The 19,400-nt window shown below is 46.7% G+C and overlaps 1 protein-coding gene across 1 annotated transcript; it reads right to left on the minus strand.

The window, feature by feature from the left end:
• Nucleotides 1–11,137: 11,137 nt before the first annotated feature.
• On the minus strand, nt 11,138–12,085 carry LOC141170670 (olfactory receptor 5A2-like). The gene has a single exon (XM_073655175.1). It carries the CDS (start codon nt 12,083–12,085, stop codon nt 11,138–11,140), a length of 948 nt encoding a protein of 315 aa, XP_073511276.1.
• Nucleotides 12,086–19,400: the final 7,315 nt, after the last annotated feature.

A 19,400-nucleotide genomic window follows, 5' to 3' on the forward strand; every position in this document is an offset into this window, starting at 1 on the left:
CTAGATGCAGTTAAAAATTCTACGCTGACTAGCACACACTGAAGCTTTGGAGCAGACCTCTGAGTAAACAGCTCTTCAGGCTCAACCATCTGTGTTACCCCAAGCCATAGTGTATGTACTTTCTTACAGTTAAGAGGGGGGGGGCGACCCAACCCACCTGGAATTGACGATGCCAACGTCACGTAAAACACAGCAAGGGGGACTCCAAAAAGAGTCTCCATTTTTTCCAAAAATTGTGGCACAGACACCACTTAAGTGGCACCAATTGCCCCAGAGTTGCTTAAAACGCTTGGTGAGGTGATTTTACAAAATCCTCAAGCTTTTATTTTCCCCAGGAGGACACAAGGATAGAAAAGTCCTTGCTGATCCATGATTTGTTCATCTTTATGAACGTGAGTCTGTCTACATTCTCAGTGGACAGCCGCGTGTGCTTATCTGTCAGCACACCACCACTCAGGGCATGACAAGATCTCCAAGGCGTGAGTGGCGAGCTCCGGCCATTTTTCCAGATTGGAAGCCCAAAACGAGCAAGGGTCCAGTGACACAGTCATAGCTTCGATGTTCACTTGGAGATACTCCTGTACCATCCTCTCTAGGCATTGACTATGTGTCAGACTTCTTGTCTCCTGTGGCCGTGCAAAGGATGGTCTAAAAAAGTGGTGAAACGATTCCACAAAATTGATGTTACCAGCAGATACTGTGTTACTGTTACAGTTTGAGTGATGAAGACTCGACAGTCCCACGGTTTGCAAGTTGGAACTGTGAGATTCACTACGTGCACCACTGGTGTTTTGTGGAAAAGCACATGTAAGATTCTGAAACAGCCTCTGATGATACTCCTGCATGCGTGAATCCCTTTCTATGGCAGGAATTATTTCGGCAAATTTACTTTTGTACCGGGAATCCAAGAGTGTGGCAACCCAGTAGTCGGGATTACTTAGAATTCTGACAATCCGAGGGACATTTTGCAGGTAGTGCAGCAAGAAGGCACTCATGTGTCTTGCGCATCCAGGAGGACCAAGTCCTTGTTGAGTTGGTAGCGAGGTAAGAATCATGCTTCCTTCCTCTGCCCTCTCCCCCCAACCTCGCACAACAGAAATGTGATCAAGGTCTCCCTCATCTGATGAGTCTTACATGCCCATCGCCAGTTCGTCCTCCACTTCTTCCTCGGCTCCTGCACCTTCCTCAACAGTTTGGCTGCTACCATGCGCCCTGGTTAATCCCTCTCCCCCACCCTCCCATGCCTGACACCTTGGTTCTGCTGACCGTCTGGACCTTGGAGATGTTATCCCTTCCGCATACGACTCCTCCTCTACTTCCTCCACCTCCTCTTGTCCCACCACCTGACTCTGAATTCTGTTTAACGTGTGCTCCAGCATGTAAATCACCGGAATAGTCATGCTGATAATGGCATCATCGTCAGCACTAAACATCTTCGTCGCCATTTCAAAACTGTGCAGAAGGTTGTGTGGTGCCCCTGAGGGTTCAGTCGCCACAGAGGTACTGCATCTCACCCAGAGGTGTGGTATCTCACCCTCAGGTAAGGAAGGAGTATGGCTCAGGACCCTAACACCTGCATCCAACACATACCCGCAGTGGGAGTAAGGCGAGATTGCTCCTAAGGGAGAGCACAGTCCCAGGTCCCTAGCTGGTGGGAGGGTCCTATGTAGTGGGTGTGGGTGCAGAAAGCAGCTTAGGGGAGCACATGACAGGGAGAGTATAAATAGGAAGTCATCTTAGAAAGAGCAAGCCAGTCAGAGGAGGAGAAGTGACAGGAGCAGAGGCTGTGCATGAGCTCTCCTCCGGAGGCGGGCCTAGCCTGGGAGGCCCAGGACTGAAGGAGAGAAGAGAGGAGTGGGAGCAGGAAGGCTCCAAGAACCGAAGGGACCCTAGGGGTACTGGCCGTGCAGAAGGCCACCTGTACGCCCGCTGCTACCAGGAGGTAGAGGGGTCAGGCCAGATAAGGGGAACCGGTACCTCAACTAGCGGAGAAACAGCAAGGCTCAACTAGAAACCGGAGGCTGAAGCATTTCATGTACTGCAGGCCAAAGTCCACACCAGTCTCACTAAGAAGGTAGCCACAATAAGACCCAGGGGACGAAAGACACGTCGCCCGCCAAGACCCGAGGATACCGGATAGAAGTGTCACTGGGTGTGAGGTGCAGGGAGAAGGCCAGAGAAAGGACACACAGAAGGGGGTCCTGCTAAGTACTCCAGAGCTATCTGGGGGTGGACTGAGCTCCTCACTGAGTACGCACAGCACGACAGGGGAGATTGCTCTGGTACCTGTAATCTGGACTGCAACAACTGTGAGTAAAGATCTTGAGACTGAATCACATGGACTCTGTGTTCATTTCTGACTCCCTGCACTACAACCACCATCATCCACCCACACTGCCCTGAAGCTACACTCTTCCTGTGGGGAGTAATAATACCATAGCTACATACATTATGGAGTTCATCTTTACCCCTTCAGGGATCCTAAAGGGGCCGACAATCTCTTTCCCCATGATTCCAGCCCAAAACATTACTCCACCTCCTCCTTGTTGTCGCCGTAGCCGTGTTTGCGTGGGGTATCCATCAAGCAGCCATCCTCCACTCCATCCATCTGGACCATGGAGCGTTGCATGGCACTCATCGGTGAACAAAACAGTTTTGAAGTCAGTCTTCATGTATTGCTTGGCCCACTGGAGCCGTTTCTGCTTGTGTACAGTGGATAGAGGAGGTCGACAGGATGGCGTACGCACAGCTGCAAACCTCTGAAGGACCCTGCATCTTGTTGTTCGGGGGACGTTGGAGGCACCAGCAGCTTCAAAAACTAGTCTGCCGCTATGACAAGGCTTTTTTGCCGCTGCTCTTTTAACCTGACGTAATTGCCTGTAGGAAAGAGTCCTCAATTTTCCCTTATCAGCACGCACACGTGTGTACTGTGAATCAGCTATATACTTCTTGATTGTGCGATGATCAGGATGAAGTGTCTTGGCAATGTTGATTGTAGTCATGCCTTGACCTAAACACTCCACAATTTGTTGCTTCTCAGCAGCTGACACATCCCTTTTCTTTCCCATTTTGGCAGAAAATGTAGGCTGCTTAATAATGTGTGACAGCCTTCTTAAGTAGTCTTGCCTTTCATTGGACACACCTGCCAAACTAATTATCACAGGTGTCTGCAATTGCTTACAGTGATATAAAGAGCCCTGACACACATCACCATCAATGAGTTTAACTGACAAACCAAAAAATTCTTACCTTATCACTCCTAAACACTTTTTGCATATTAATTTGGAACACAGTGTACATGTGCTTTTCCACAAATCACCAGTGGTTCACGTAGTGAATCTTACAGTTCTAACTTGCCAACCGTGGTCTGTATGGAGTTGTTCAATAAAGGGCCCAAAATTAAGATAACATAGACGGGAGAAGTCTCTATGAATACGAATTCCTAAGTATTTGATACCCTGTGAGGGCCAGGCAAAGGGAAAGTTGGACTGGATGGAATCCTGTATGGATTTGGGGAGGGAGACATCGAGGGCCTCAGACTTCGCTGCATTGATTTTAATATTTGACCATGTAACAAAGTGATCTATTTCATCCATAACAGCAGGGATGGATATATGTGATTGAGTGATATATACTAGGACATCATCAGCAAATGCAGAGCACTAGTACTCAGTGCCTCCCACCTCAATTCACCTAAAATTGGGGTTATGGTGAATTGATGAGAGCAGGTGCTCCATCACTAGGATGTATAAGAGAGTGGACAGAGGACATCCCTGCCTTGTCCCATTGGTGATTATGAAAGGTGATGAAAATGTTCCATTTATCTTCAGTCTAGGTGACGTTTTGCGATACAGGGCCGTGATTTTGGCTATAAAAGGGTCCCCTAGACCCGTACCCCAAGCTTTTTAAGAGAGAAATATATGGCGTGCCAGGAGACTCTATGGAATGCTTTCTCAGCATCCAACGAGAGTATCTAATTACAAATTTTTAACTGCATCTAGCCCAGGAAATACTTTGTGCCAAATAGCAGTGTCTGCTAGTCAGCGGATTATCCCAGCTGTTAAGCAAGCTACACCACCTGTAGTTTGGACACTTAATTTTTTCAAAGAAAATGGTTCGGGCCCCCGGGACACTCTATGAAGAGCATCGGGAGGCACTCCAAGGCACAGGGGCTGGGACAGGCGGTAGGACGCCTTGCGGTGGACCGCCAAGCTCGATCCTTATAAAAGCTTTTTAACTGCAGCATCTTTAGTGGACGCTACTGGAGCTGGAATTCCTGCATCTGCTGGCATCAGACTTGCATTCCAATAGATCCTTGTAAAAGGATTTAAAGTGTACTCATTCAAATTAGAGAGACAATTTAAATTAAAAAGCTTAGACCTGCCTCCACCGCAGGGGGGCTCGCTCGACCCACCAGCGGACAGGCACCAGTATTGGGAGAGGGGGGCTGGCCATCAGGGTCCACCGCAGCTCTTGCACAAACCCGGCGACACGGAGGTCGCATGGGCAGGAACGGACTGGCCGTGTCGGCTTCGCACTTTTTTGGTTTTAGAAGGGCATGACATGCCTATATCTGTGTCTCCCCCTCCTTTTACTCCTCCACCTCTTTTCTTTTCGCATGACTATATGTACTTGTCACTTTTCCATGTGTTAGTTGTGTCTTCTGAGCAGTTTGTCAGCTTTTGGACACCTTTGAAGGTGTTTTCTATGTGTTTCTATGTGTTTTTGTTTGCCTGCCATTGGTTTTAACGGTGTTCGAAGGTGTTCGACGAACAGTTCGACGAACAGTTCGGCGAACATACGGATGTTCGATGACCCGAACCGAACTCGAAAAATACGAGGGTGGCTCAACACTAGTCGCAGTAGCTTAACAAGATGGTTTTAATGCCCCTTGGAAGAGACGTGGAGGTCGCAGTAGCTTAACAAGATGGTTTTAATGCCCCTTGGAAAAGTGGTGGAGGTTGCAGTAGCTTAAAAAGACGGTTTTAATGCCACTTGGAAGAGACGTGGAGGTCACAGTAGCTTAACAAGATGATTTTTATGCCCCTTGGAAGAGACGTGGAGGTCGCAGTAGCTTAACAAGATGATTTTAATGCCCCTTGGAAAAGTGGTGGAGGTGGCAGTAGCTTAACAAGATGGTTTTAATGCCCCTTGGAAGAGATGTGGAGGTCACAGTAGCTTTACAAGACGTTTTTAATGCCCCTTGGAAGAGACGTGGAGGTCGCAGTAGCTTAACGAGACGATTTAATGCCCCTTGGAAGAGACGTGGAGGTCGCAGTAGCTTAACAAGACGGTTTTAATTGACAGGCGAGTGCGCTTTTCAGTTATAATTCCCCCAGCGGCACTAAAAACATGCTCCGATAACATGCTAGCGGCAGGGCAGGCCAGGACCTCCAAGGCGTACAGAGCGAGTTCATTCCAAGTGTCCAGCTTGGATACCCAATAATTAAAAGGCACAGAGGAATCACGGAGGACGCTGGTACGGTCGGCAAGGTACATCCTCACCATCTTTTGAAACTTTCCACTCCTTGTGAGAGTACCCCGTGCCTCATGGCCTGTAAGCTGGGCGGGTCTCAGAAAACTGTCCCAGAATATTGACAGTGTTCCCCTGCCTCTGCTGGATTGGAGTTGCGTCTCTCTCGCCTGTACGCCTTGGTTGGTCAACGAACTGTGACCTCTGCCTCTAGCGTGTTCAGATGGGAATTTTTTTAACAGTTCTGCAGCAAGGGCCTTCTGGTACTGCCACATTTTTTAGACCTCTCCACCTCAAGAATAATAGAGTGAAAGTTCTCCTTGTAGCGGGGGTCTAAAAGTGTCACCAACCAGTAATGACTGTCACCCAACATTTTGACAACACGAGGGTCACGGTTAAGGCAGCATAACATAAAGTCAGCCATGTGTGCCAGACTGGTAACGGGCAAGACTTCTGTGTCCTCACCAAGATGATGACTGACCATTCTCTCCTCCTGCTCCTCCTCCTCCCCCCTGTCCTCAGGCCACCCACGCTGAACCGATTCTATGACAGTTGTACAGGTACTACTGTCTACAGCGCATGATACCAGCTCCTGTTCTTCCTCCTCCTCCTCCTCTCCCTCATTGTCCCCCAATGCATGTTGGGATGAGATGAGGCTGGGCAGTGTGTAATTGCCCATTATGGCTTCTTGATGCATCTCATCATACTCTGGCTGCAATGCCTCCTCTTTAATTCTCTGCAGAGAGCTTTGCAAAAGACAGACAAGTGGGATGCTGATGCTAATGATGGCGTCATCGCCACTCAACATCTTGGTGGACTCCTCAAAGTTTGTCAGGATGGTACATATGTCAGACATCCAGGTGCACTCCTGAGGTCTTATGTGTGGAGTCTGACCTGAATATCGACGGCCTTGTTGCTGCTGGTACTCCACAACTGCTCTCTTCTGCTCACAAATCCTTTGCAACATGTGGAGGGTAGAGTTCCAATGTGTGGGGACATCAGACACCAGTCGGTGTGAAAGAAGCTGCAAATGCTGCTGCAACACAGCAAGGGCGGCGGAAGCTGTAGCCGACTTCCAAAAATGAGCTGACAGGCGGCGTACTTTGACGAGCAGATCTGGCAACTCGGGGTACAATTTAGGAAACCGCTGAACCACGAGGTTAAGCACATGAGCCAGGCATGGTACATGTGTGATCTCGCCTCGCCTCAGAGCCGCCACCTGGTTACGGCCATTGTCACACACGACCATGCCTGGATGTAGGTTCAGCAGTCTCAGCCACAGATCTGCCTGCTCTTTCACAGCTGTCCACAACTCACAAGCAGTATGAGGTTTATCACCTAAGCTTATGAGTTTCAGCACAGCCTGTTGCCGCTTGGCTGAGGCAGTACTGCAGTGCTTCCAGCTTGTAATTGATGTGGTGATATCTGAGATGGAGGCTGAACATGAGCAGGAGGAGGAGGATGATGCGCAGGAGCTGTACACTGTGGGGGTAACTCTGACTGACATAGGGCCCGCAATCCTCGTTGTGGGAAGGATGTGTTCCGTCCCAAGGTCCAACTGGTTCCCGGCTTCCACTATGTTTACCCAGTGTGCCGTCAGGGAGATGTACCGTCCCTGGCCACAAGCACTTGTCCACGTGTCAGTTGTCAGGTGGACTCTCCCAGTAACTGCGTTGTTGAGGGCACCGCAGATGTTTTGGGACACGTGCTTGTGTAGTGCGGGGATGGCACACCGGGCAAAATAGTGTCGGCTGGGGACCGAGTACCGAGGGACGGCCACCCCCAAAAGGTTGCGGAAGGATTCCGTCTCCACCAGCCTAAAAGGCAGCATTTCCAACGCAAGCAGTCGTGAAATGTGCGAATTTAGGACTGTGGCCTGTGGGGCGTTGGCTGCGAATTTGCGCTTTCGTTCAAAGGTCTGCGACATGGACAATTGAACGCTGCGGTGGGACGTGGACGTTGATGCTGTTTCTTGAGAAACTGCCATAACAAGTGAAGACTGAGAGGAGGGGGCATCTTTGCATGCAGTATGGACAGGGGATTGCCTTACACGCACAACAGGGGGTTCTATTACACACACAACAGCGGAAGAAGCAGTGGTGACACCCGCTGACACTTGTCGTGGACCCTGGGGTTCGCCCCACAAAGTCTGGTGCTTTGCTGCCATGTGCCTGATCATGCTGGTGGTGGTTAGGCTGGTAGTTTTGTCACCCCTGCTGATACTGGCATGGCAGGTGGTACAAATGGCCTTTTTGGGGTTATCAGCAGAGTCTTTAAAATAATTTCAGACTCTGGGAGACCTTCCGGTTGTACTGGCAACGTCCCTCGTGTTGGTGTTACGGGGAACTGTTGCCCGCCTTCTGTCTGCGGCCACCACACTGCTTCTTCCTGCCTGTTGGGGTACTCTGCCTCCCTCCACTTGTGTGCTGCTGGCCTCTCTCTGCCATGTTGGGTCAGTTACTAGATCATCCACCACCTCCTCCTCTTCCACTTGCGCACCACAATCCTTCTCCTCACTTCGTGGCAATTGTGTCTCGTCATCATCCACCTCTTGTGACAAATTGCCAGCATCGACTTCCTGTGGTCATGGCTGTTCAAATATTTGGGCATCGCTACATGGGATCTCCTCTTCCACCACTTCAAGCGGAGCAGGCGAGGTGCACAAATATGGAAATGGACCAGTGAACAGCTCTTCAGAGTTTCCAAGTGTGGGATCAGTTGCTGTCTGACTACACTCGGCATGGTGGGAGGAAGGAGCATCAGGGTGAGGTGGAGTATGCGGTCGAGACTCACGGCTACCAAAACTTGACCGTGTGGAAGATAGACCAGAGGTGGTGGTGCCCAGGTAACTGGAAGTATTATCTGCTATCCAATTAATAACCTGTTCACACTGATCAGTTCGCAATACTGGTGTTGTAGTGTGCTTCCCTAGTAATTCGGTCAAGAAGTGGGAGCGAGAATATGTGGCTGTTGGTTGTAGCATATTTTCACCTTGGCCACGGCCCCGTCCTCTGCACGCACCATCACCAAAATGTCCAGTTCCACGTCACTTGCCACGCGCCTTTCCCATTGTAAAGGAAGTAAAATAGCTTACACTCGCACTATCAATGGAAAAAGGGTAATACAAAGGAGATTAGAACCGTGGAAGAGGAAAACCACAGTTCTATTTCTCTGGCCTACACCAGGCTCTTTCAAACAGATATTTTGGTGTCTGACCAGTCAGGGAGACACAATTAAATTTTTTTTTACGGCAAAAAATGCCAAAAGCAGGATAATACAGAGATTTGACCCGTGGAACTGCAAAACCACAGTTCTATTTCTCTGGCCTACACCAGACTCTTTTAAACAGATATATTGGTGTCTGACCAGTCAGGGAGACACTATTACAGTTTTTTTTTTACGGCAAAAAGTACCAAAAGCAGTATAATACAGAGATTTGACCTGTGGAACTGCAAAACCACAGTTCTATTTCTCTGACCTACACCAGACTCTTTTAAACAGATCTATTAGTGTCTGAACAGTCACAGACATACTCATTTTTTTTGGGGGGGGGGGTGGGAATACCAAAAGGTTAATAAGACGCGTATTTGTACAGTCTGACTGAGGGAAAAAAAAATTCCTGATTTATATGAAAAAAGAAATATTTTTCCTGGCCCCTGAGACCGGGGGATAAGTCTAGCAGTTTGGCCAACAGGAGCACACAGGACTGTAATGCAGTGTTTGCTGGTATAACCACTGCGTCTCCTATACAGCCTGCCTGCCTGATATCTGGGATGGATATTAGTCCTGAGAAGGACTGTTTGTTTGATTTGGCAGGCTTTAGAGACCCTACACTACCTATTTCGCACTATATATCTCTCCCTAACTCAGCAGCACTGACCCTACACTGTCTGATCCGGAGCGACTGTGTCCAAGATGGCGGCGCCCGGTTTTAAATACTCGAGGTGACGCTGTGCGGCCAGAAAATCACTGTAATGCCCACAAACAATATGGCTCCGGCATTCCAGTGACTGGCTGGCAATCCCTGCATGTTCATTGGCTCTGTAAAGAGCGCCAAACGTGCAGGGCGGAGACCCGAGCTCCCGCCCGAGTAACCTGGAAATTCTTGGTGCTCGCCGAACATCCTGACTAGTGAGATGCTCGGGCGAGTACCGAGCAGTGTCGAGCATGCTCGCTCAACACCACTCATCATTAATTGGTAAATCAGCCAAGTCTGGTATTGTTTTATTGAATTTATAAGAAAAATAGATGAATCAATTCTCCCATTGTATTCTATGAACCTGCAAATCAGCAAAACAGGAGACTTCATTTACTCACCTCTACCTTTAACCAGATCTCAGCACATAGTTCCAATTCATCAATGTACTGTGTAATGTATAGAATTAGCCACCAATCTCACAATTAGAACATCTCAGAGTATAGCCAAAGTCCCACAAGAAGAACCACTTTGATCCCTCTGTAAATCTCTGAGTCATCCCTGTAGGATGTCCTACCGGACACCCATTGTACCCCACAAGATCTCAGGGTGCCAATGCACGTACCACCCCTCAAAAATGTAACAAAAACTGATAAAAATATTCTATGTAAAATGGTATCAATAAAACCTAGAGGTCAGCTAGCAAAAAAAAACTCATACAGCTATTTGGATGGAAAAATAAAAATGTTATGGCTCTTAGAAGAAGAAAAAAAAAGAATACTCAGAAACAAAAATTGTCTGCCTTCTTAGGGGGTAAAACTTCAGTTTAACGACCTTAGTTTATCACCACTTTTCTGAACAGAAATGATTTGTAAATCAGTCCCACAGAAGTCTTTAAGTTACGTTACTCATCTTCACTTATTATGTATTGATTCACAAATAAACAAATAGACCTTACTATTGATGATACAGTATGTCCAGTGTGTAGAATAATATAAAGGTATACAATGCAGCTACAAAAGGACATACACATGTTTTGTATAAATGGTTATCAGGGTCCACCATTCATTTCTTTGGTGGTTCTAGGTAACCTTACTCCAACACTGGGTGTAGCAGAACTACAAGATATAGATGAGCAAGCAAGATGATTAAACAGGTTGTCCACTTTTAAGTTTCTGGCCTTTTTTCACCAGCACTGTGTTAAAATAATAAAATCAGATTATATGTGGTCTACATTGGCTGAGCCACTGAACTTAGTAATTGACTGTAGTGGTGACTTGTGCTTTAGTCGTGATGTCACCTTTGCAGCCAATACACAAAGACCAGAATAGTGGCAGAGAGACAGAACCTGGACCAGGGGAGGTTGAGTACTATATAATTTTATTATTTTTACACAGCACAGGCCATTAGAGAGAAGAAACCAAAAAAGTGGTAAACCCATTGAAGTGCGCAGTTAAGTTATTGTCCATTAGATTTATACTAAATGGCCATATCTGAATCTAGACTTTCTTTTTTGGCAATTATTTAATGAAGATTTGGTTTTGCCTGTCATGCCTTTTTTCAGTTTTAATATATTACTATATAAGTACTGTACTATGTAAGCTGTTGATTTTTTACTTTTATTATGGATGCAAAAAAAACACAATACATGATAGTTGCTAGACCTAGACTACATTGGATTAAAATCAATGAACAAAAATGTAACCCTTAAAATTGTGTAAAATGTTGTGAAGATAGATGATTTATCTTCATCTATTATTTCCTATGATGCTATTCCCAAACTTTCTGGCAGAATTCTTTACCTCTCGATTCCTCAGGCTGTATATTAAAGGGTTGAGGAAAGGAATAATTACTGTATAAAACACAGCAATAACCTTATCTTGTTCTGGACTGTAAGTGTTTGAAGGTCTCAGATACATAAAAATAATAGTTCCATAAAATAGAGTCACAACTGTCAAATGAGAAGCACAAGTAGAAAAGGCCTTTTTCTGTCCTTTAGAGGAACGTATTCTCAGGACAGCTATTAATATACATGAGTAAGATACTAAGATTACAAATAGAGACGTGAGCTCAATAAACCCTACTAAAGAAAAGAGTATCATTTCATTAAGCCTTGTATCCCCACAAGAAGTCTCAATTAGTGCTATGACATCACAGTAAAAATGGTGAATGGCCTGAGGATTTTCACAAAAGTCCAAATGGAAAAACGAGAAGCCAGTCTGAACAAAGCCATTGAAGAATCCTCCAATATAGGACAGTAAGAGAAGGCTTAACAACGTTTGCCTGTTAATTATTTGTATATACGCCAGTGGGTGGCAAATTGCCACATATCGATCATAGGACATTGCTGCCAACAGAAAACATTCACTGCCTCCAAACCCAGCATAGGACAGCATCTGTAGGCTACATCCAGCTACTGAAATCAAACTTTTATCTGACACAAAGTCCATTAACATCCGGATTGTGACAGAGGAAGAATAACAAATATCAATAAATGATAACTGCTTCAAAAAAACATACATAGGACTATAAAGTTGTGCATCATATCTGATAAGCGTTATCAGCGCTGAGTTTTGAAGCAAAGTCAAGAAATATATGATGAAGAACAGGACAAACAGAGAAGATTTCAGTTCAGAGCTGTCTGTTAACCCAGCAAGTGTAAACTCAGTCACGATAGTTCTGTTCCTATAACCCATTTTCGTTAGGATAGCCGGAGAGACATCAAGCCATTCCAATCCCACATTTCTAATCATAAGAAGAATTTATATGTTCTTAAGTAAATCACTGTTAACAGCAGAATATGTAAAGGTGACATTTAATAGTAAAGAGCATTAAACATTTCAAATCAGACACCTTTCCCATTTTAACATTATTTTTGCACCAGTAGAATAAGTTAAAGCTACTGAACCCAATACATCTGTAACAGGGATCCCCACCAATCTCCCTGCTGTATAATACTGGCATCGGCAATGTGGCAGAAGAGCCTAGGGGCTCATTCTGGGACCAGTACCCAGGTGCAACCTTTTTTGTAGCTATGCTGCTGAATCTAAAACTGAGCATCAGCCTCTATACATTCTAATTCCTACTATGCACACAAACCCTATGTGTCATTTTATGCATTTATACCGTAAAATTTCTCAGAAATATGTTCTGCAGCGTCTAGGACACTTAGCTGTATTACAATATGCTGAAGTTGCTGAAAGAAGCACTTTATATCAGTAACTAAATGAAGTCTATGAAGCATGTCGGTGTACCGTAAGCATCAGGTTTATACAAATGTTAGTTAAGGATATATCACATTTCTGCTGACAAATATATTAATATTGTTAAAGCTATTACATTTATTATTTTAAAAGGCGGAGGATTTTTGTGATGATGTTGTTATGTTATGATAATGTTTACGCACAATGTTGTGTCCAATTTTCAGTAACTGAAATCTACTATATAAGCAAAGGGCTATGAGGATTTTTGAAGCCAATCACTATAGTACCAGAATATATATATATATATAATCACACACACAAGTACAGTATTACGACACTCTGCTCGTTTTAATTGTATTTGTGCTCTGAACTTTTAAAGTACATACGTGTCAGTAGATGCTGACTGCAGCAGCGTTCTGGTCTTCACCCTTCGCTCCCTTCCTATGGCTATAAGCTATTTTATAAATAACATGTCACTGGGGGACTTACGACGATTGTTCTCCTACCTAAGAGAATTGAGCATTCTTTTATACTAATCTCTTTTTATTAGCATGATTTAGTCTCTAGTCACTTGTAAAAGTTTTAGGCAGGTGTGGAAAAAATTCTGCAAAGTGAAACTTTTAGTAATAGAAATGTCAACAGTTTACTTTTATCAATTAACAAAGTGAAAACTGAAGAACAAAAGAGAAATCTAAATCAAATCAATATTCGGTGTGACCACTAGAGATGATCGAATCATTTCAATGTGAATCGAAATTCAAGTCAAATTTTATGAAGTTTGCAGACCCCAGCGAATTTGAACAATTTGCAATTTGATTTGGGGTCTCGGTTTATGGTCTGAAGATCACTTGGGTCATGACTGAAGTTGAAAGGACCATATACACGGTGGCGGCAACGATGCACCATTTCCAGATTTTTATCTAAAGAGAAAATATATACCTGTATTATTCTCTGAGATAACACCTGTCAGTTGGGATGTGTTCCCACTTCTCTTGCCCAAGTTTCATAACTATCAACATGTTGTCTGCTCCTCAAGCAATTACTTCAGCAGGTTCTGGAGGACCTTTGTCACCCAGTTGTTTCACCCAGATTTTTGCATCATCATTGACAGGGTGTGAGGATCCAAATCCTTTATCTCCTTTGACTGTCACAACTTTAGGGGCCCTTCCTATGACCACCTGCATTTTAGAAATAGACAGTACCAGTAACTGAGCTATCTTATCTCCCCTCTGTATTAACATGTCACTTTCTCCACTATTCATTTAAAGTACTTTAATTTCTCCCTGATAATCCTGGTCTATCACTCCTTGCATTACCTGAATCCACTTTATGGCCAAGCCTCACCTTGGGGCTATAAGACCAAAATGCTCAGGTGGCATTTGCAAGCCTATAGCATTGTCTTTACGCCTCCTTTTTCTAATCTCAACTCCTCATGGGAGTACAGATCTAGTTCTGCTGCCTGTGGGGTAGCTCTATATGGTCCTAGAGCTCCTGACTCCAATTTCCAATAGACTACTGTCTGTTCTGAGGTTATGGCTTTTAAAGGCATGATCTACAGATTTGGGGTAATCATTTGCATTAGTGGGGTTTCTTGTTTTCCAATTGGTCGATTGTTAAGAATATTAAGAGCCTCATTCAAGTTTTTTCTCCACCCTTTATAGGTCCCACTGTCTAGTTTTTTTAATTGTTCTTTCAATAATCAATTCACCCATTTAACCAAACTGGTCACCTGCGAATACTATGGAATATGAAAAATCCACTCAATATTATGCTCTGAGCAAAGTCCTACAACTTTCCTATTTTTGAAGTGACTTCCATTGTCACTTTGAATCTGTATTGGGATACAATAGTACAATGCCATTGTTTCCAAAGTCTTAATAGTACTGTTAGCATTGGCCATTTTACAGGGGCAAACCAACATATACCCAGAATACTTGTCCACAGCCGTATACATGTATACACATCCTCCATCCTGTGGAAGAGGGCCAATGTAGTCCATTTGCCAAATTTGCCCACTAAGTTTTCCTCAAGCTATCTTGCCTCTCACCACATAAGGGATTGGTCTCTTTTGTGAATGTTGACATACTGGACACTTCATGATGGTTTCCGTTATCAAATCTAACCTGATGGGCACCCCTCTGGTCTGTGCCCATTGGTAAGTAGCTTTTTCTCCCAGGTGTCCACATTTCTGGTGTTCCCACTGAGTCAATACGAGTAGCCCCGCAGTGGTGTCAGTCTTTTTACTGGATTCAGTGACTGATATTTTGGAATGTTCATCTGCTACTGAGTTGAAGAGTCTTTCCTGGGTATCTGAAGCACAATGAGCATTAACATGAAGCACAGTCAATTTAATTCTTTGTAGAATTGCCCAGATATTTTGCCACAACTCTTTTCCCCATACTTCTTTGCTATATATTCTCCAATCATTTTGAGCCCAAGTTAGTATCCATGTGGTCAACCCATTTGATACTGACTATGAGTCAGTATACATATGACACTCACTCAGTGACGCTTGCCATAAAACACTATAAATTGCATATAGTTCTGTATATTGACTACTCTTTCATTCCCCAGTTGTGACCAGCATCCTGTTACTTGTAGGTTGATAGCCCAGTGCCTTCCACACACGGTTGTTACCTTGGTACCTAGCTGACCCATCTGTAAACCAGGCATGTTTCCTCTGCTCAGGAGTGAATTGTTCAAAGGGTACCCCCAATTTGACCGGGGATTCTTGAATTGACTTCCTTATCTCCTGCGGCCGAAGTCCCATAGGGACTTTGCTTAACTTCTCATGCAATGTTGAGATTCCCTCAAAACTCCCAGTTTTGCTCTTTCCTGAATGTACCATTTCCACTTTATTACTGATGATTCCTGGGCATGTCCTATGCGATGGGTTTTTGGGGAGTTGCATACCCATTGCCTAATTGGAATCTCTGTCCTGATAGTTACCTCATGTCCTACTGTTAACTGCTCTGTATCAATTAATACCCAGTAACATGCCAGTAACTGACATTCAAGGGGGGGTGTAACGCTAGGCCGCATCAGGCAATTTCTTAATCCAGAACCCCAAAAGTACTTTATTTTTTACCTGCTTTTGCCACAAACTCCAATTGGCATACATTTCTTGCACTGATATATTTAGTTCCATAGGCTCATCATCCAACACAGGCCACAAATCTAGTGTTGCACTGCCTCTTGTGCCCTTTCAAATGCCATCTGTTGCTCCGTGCCCCATTCAGATTGATATTTCTTCCATGTAACTTTGTAAAGGGGTGTGAGAATTTGGCCCAGGTGTGGGATGTGTTGCCTCCAAAATCCAAAGAGTCCTATAAACTGTTGTGTTTGTGTTTTGTCTTTGGGAATGGCAAAATCAAGAATCTTTTGTCTAGCCTTTGGTGTCATTTCTATGTGTCCTTTGTTCCATTGGATACCAAGGAACTTTATTGTTTGTGCAGGTCCCTGTACCGTTTTAGGATTAGTCTCTGATGTGCTACCTCTGCTTCAGTCTCCCCATGTACCATGATGTCATCAATGTAGTGGGATATTTGCATGTGTGACGGAAGGGCAAAGTCATCTAAATGTTCGGCTACTACCCGATGACAAATGGTGGGACTATGCAACCCACCCCTGAGGAAGACGTGTAAAGGCATATTGTCTTCTCTTCCAGGTAAAAGCAAACTGATCCCAGTATTGCTTTGCAATTGGTATGGTAAAAAATGCATTAGCTAAATCCAAAACGAAATACCAGGTTCCTTTGTGTCTTTGTATCTGTTCAATTAGTGTAATGGTGTCAGGTAATGCATGTAACGCACACGCCCGGGCTGAGCGGCGTGTGCGTGTGATTCCACTGGACCGTGCCGGAGAGTGAATGCCTGGAGGGGCGTAACTAGGTATTCACCCGATCCGACCAGGGTCGCACGACGGCATACGACGCCAGTCCACCAAGGAGGAACCGAGCAGAGGGACCAGGTGCTACTCCAGGACAGACCCCAGACACGGCTGTTGACCCACTTAGGGGAATACAGGAACAGATTGGTTAGGCTGGGACTCAGGAACAGAACCACAGATGTGGCGGACAAACACAGCAGAGTAAGGCCTCCCAGAGTGGTGAGCGAGAGCAGGGCAAGACGAGACCGCCTAGAGCGGTGAGCGAGAGTAGAGCAGGACGAGGCCGCCTGGAGCGGTGAGCGAGAGTAGAGCAGGACGAGGCCGCCTGGAGCTGTGAGCGATAGTAGAGCAGGACGAGGCCGCCTGGATCGGGGAGCGAGAGTAGAGCAGGACGAGACCGCCTGGAGTGGTGAGCGAGAGTAGAGCAGGACGAGGCCGCCTGGAGTGGTGAGCGAGAGTAGAGCAGGACGAGGCCGCCTGGAGCGGTGAGCAAGAGTAGAGCAGGACGAGGCCGCCTGGAGCGGTGAGCAAGTGTAGAGCAGGACGAGGACGTCTGGAGCGGTGAGCAAGGCAGAGCAGGCTAGAACCACCGGAGCGGTGAGCAAGGCAGAGCAGGCTAGAACCGCCGGAGCGGTGAGCAAGGCAGAGCAGGCTAGAACCGCCGGAGTGGTGAGCAAGACAGAGCAGGCTAGAACCGCCGGAGCGGTGAGCAAGGCAGAGCAGGCTAGAACCGCTGGAGCGGTGAGCAAGGCAGAGCAGGCTAGAACCGCCGGAGCGGTGAGCAAGGCAGAGCAGGCTAGAACCACCAGAGCGGTGAGCAAGGCAGTGCAGGCTAGAACCACCGGAGCGGTGAGCAAGGCAGAGCAGGCTAGAACCGCCGGAGCGGTGAGCAAGGCAAAGCAGGGGGGACAGGGCTCTGTACACACGGAACAGGCAGGAAGGGAAAGGCAGAGCCAGATACCCACAGATTACTTTCAGTGAAGTAGCGAGTGGACCACAAACTCAAACGGAAGTACAGTGACAATGAGCAGGAGTTAGGTACGAGTTCGGACTCTGCAGAAAAAGGAAAGGTACGGACATAGAGAAACACAGGAAACAGGCTAGAAGAGTATACAGACAAGAACAGACACAGTAGCAAGATACAGGAGCGGGTCTAGGTATGCAGCCCCTAGAAGGCGGGAGGAACAGGCTAGGAGCGAGTTCAGACAGGACAGACAAAATACAGGAGCGGGTCTAGGTATGCAGTCCCTAGAAGGCGGAACGAACAGGCTAGGAGCGTGTTCAGACAGGAACAGGCAAGATACACAGAAAGGGACCTGCCACATTCAGAGTGAAAGAGCACACTGAATGAAACACAATGCTCAGGCATGGGTTAATTGGAGCAGCTGGTTTAAATACCAGGAGACAGACAGCAATAGGCTGAGGACGCACAAGGGGTGTGCCTGCAGCAGGTACAAAAAGCAGGAAGTGATCGGGCGCCGCCCTTAAGCAACAGAAACAGAAGCAAACAGACAGCATGGAGGGAAGCCAGAGAGACATTCTGGATTGGAGATCAAGTGCGCGCTCTTGCACAGTGGGAGATGGACCACTATGCAAGGACGCCGCCAAGTATGTTACAGTACCCCCCCCTTACGCCCCCTCTTCTTTAGGCCTGCCAGAATCTTCCGCAGGGAATTCGAGGGCCGATCCTTCACTTCAAGGAGATCACTTCCACTGTCCACCGGAAAAACTGGTCTCCTCTAGGTAGCTAGGATGCTACCTCCTATCCAGCCATCCTCAGCAACAGACGAAACGGGTGGAGTACCAGGAACAGCACACAAGGAAGTCTCTCTCCACTTATTATCAGGTAGCACCCCAGAGGGTTCAGGAGACAACTGTAAGCCCTCCGCCAGGTTGGAGTGGTGCAGAGACTCGGGTGTAACCTCTGCTTCGGGGTACATCTTGTCAAGCTCACAGGATGAAATGAGCGAGGTATCAGGTACAAGGTGTAGAAAAGTCACTGTCTCTTTGTTATCAGGTGGTACGCCGGAGGATTCAGGAAACAACTGGGGGTCCTCCGCCGGGTCGGAAGATGGCAGAGACTCGGGGGTAACCTCTGCTTCGGAGTACACTAGGTCGGACTCACTGGAAGAAGCGGGCGAGGTATCAGGTACCGAGTATAGGAGAGTCTCTGTCCATTCGCTATCAGGTAGCACCCCGAAGGGTTCAGGAGACAACTGGAGGTCCTCCGCCTGGTCGGAGGGGTGTAGAGACTCGGGGATAACCTCTGCTTCGGAGTACACTAGGTCGGACTCACTGGAAGAAGCGGGCGAGGTATCAGGTACCGAGTATAGGAGAGTCTCTGTCCATTCGCTATCAGGTAGCACCCCGAAGGGTTCAGGAGACAACTGGAGGTCCTCCGCCTGGTCGGAGGGGTGTAGAGACTCAGGGATAACCTCTGCTTTGGAGTACACTAGGTCGGACTCACTGGACGAAGCGGGCGAGGTATCAGGTACAGAGTATAGGGAAGACTCTGTCCATTTGCTACCAGGTAGCACCCCGAAGGGTTCTGGAGTCAACTGGAGGTCCTCCGCCTGGTCGGAGGGGTGTAGAGACTCGGGGTTAACTACCGCTTTGAGGTACCCATTGTCAGGCTCACAGGACGGAGCGGACGAAGTATCGGGTACCGGGTGTAGGGAAGTCTCTCTCCATTTGTCATTAGGTGGTATCCCGGAGGATTCTAGGTGGGCAGAAGTCTCTTCGGGCAGGAGAACAAGTGCGCTACCCACGCATATTACCCGTAGGGGCTGCTCCGGGATGCCGGGAAATGAAGCTTCAGCAGGGACTTCAAGGTTGGGATCAGGAGGTCTTTGGGAGGACAGACCCAGGCGTGCTGGCTTGCCTCTACGCCTAGCACGTCTGGACTGCCTCTTGAGGTTGG

This window comes from Phyllobates terribilis, unplaced genomic scaffold (assembly GCF_046119375.1).
Source record: "Phyllobates terribilis strain yellow unplaced genomic scaffold, ASM4611937v1 Scaffold_1__5_contigs__length_1240528914, whole genome shotgun sequence".
In the NCBI taxonomy this organism is placed as follows: Eukaryota; Metazoa; Chordata; class Amphibia; order Anura; family Dendrobatidae; genus Phyllobates; species Phyllobates terribilis.

Coding starts and splice junctions, on each gene's coding strand:
- LOC141170670 (XM_073655175.1), bottom strand. CDS start 12,085: ATGGGTTATAGGAACAGAACTATCGTGACTGAGTTTACACTTGCTGGG.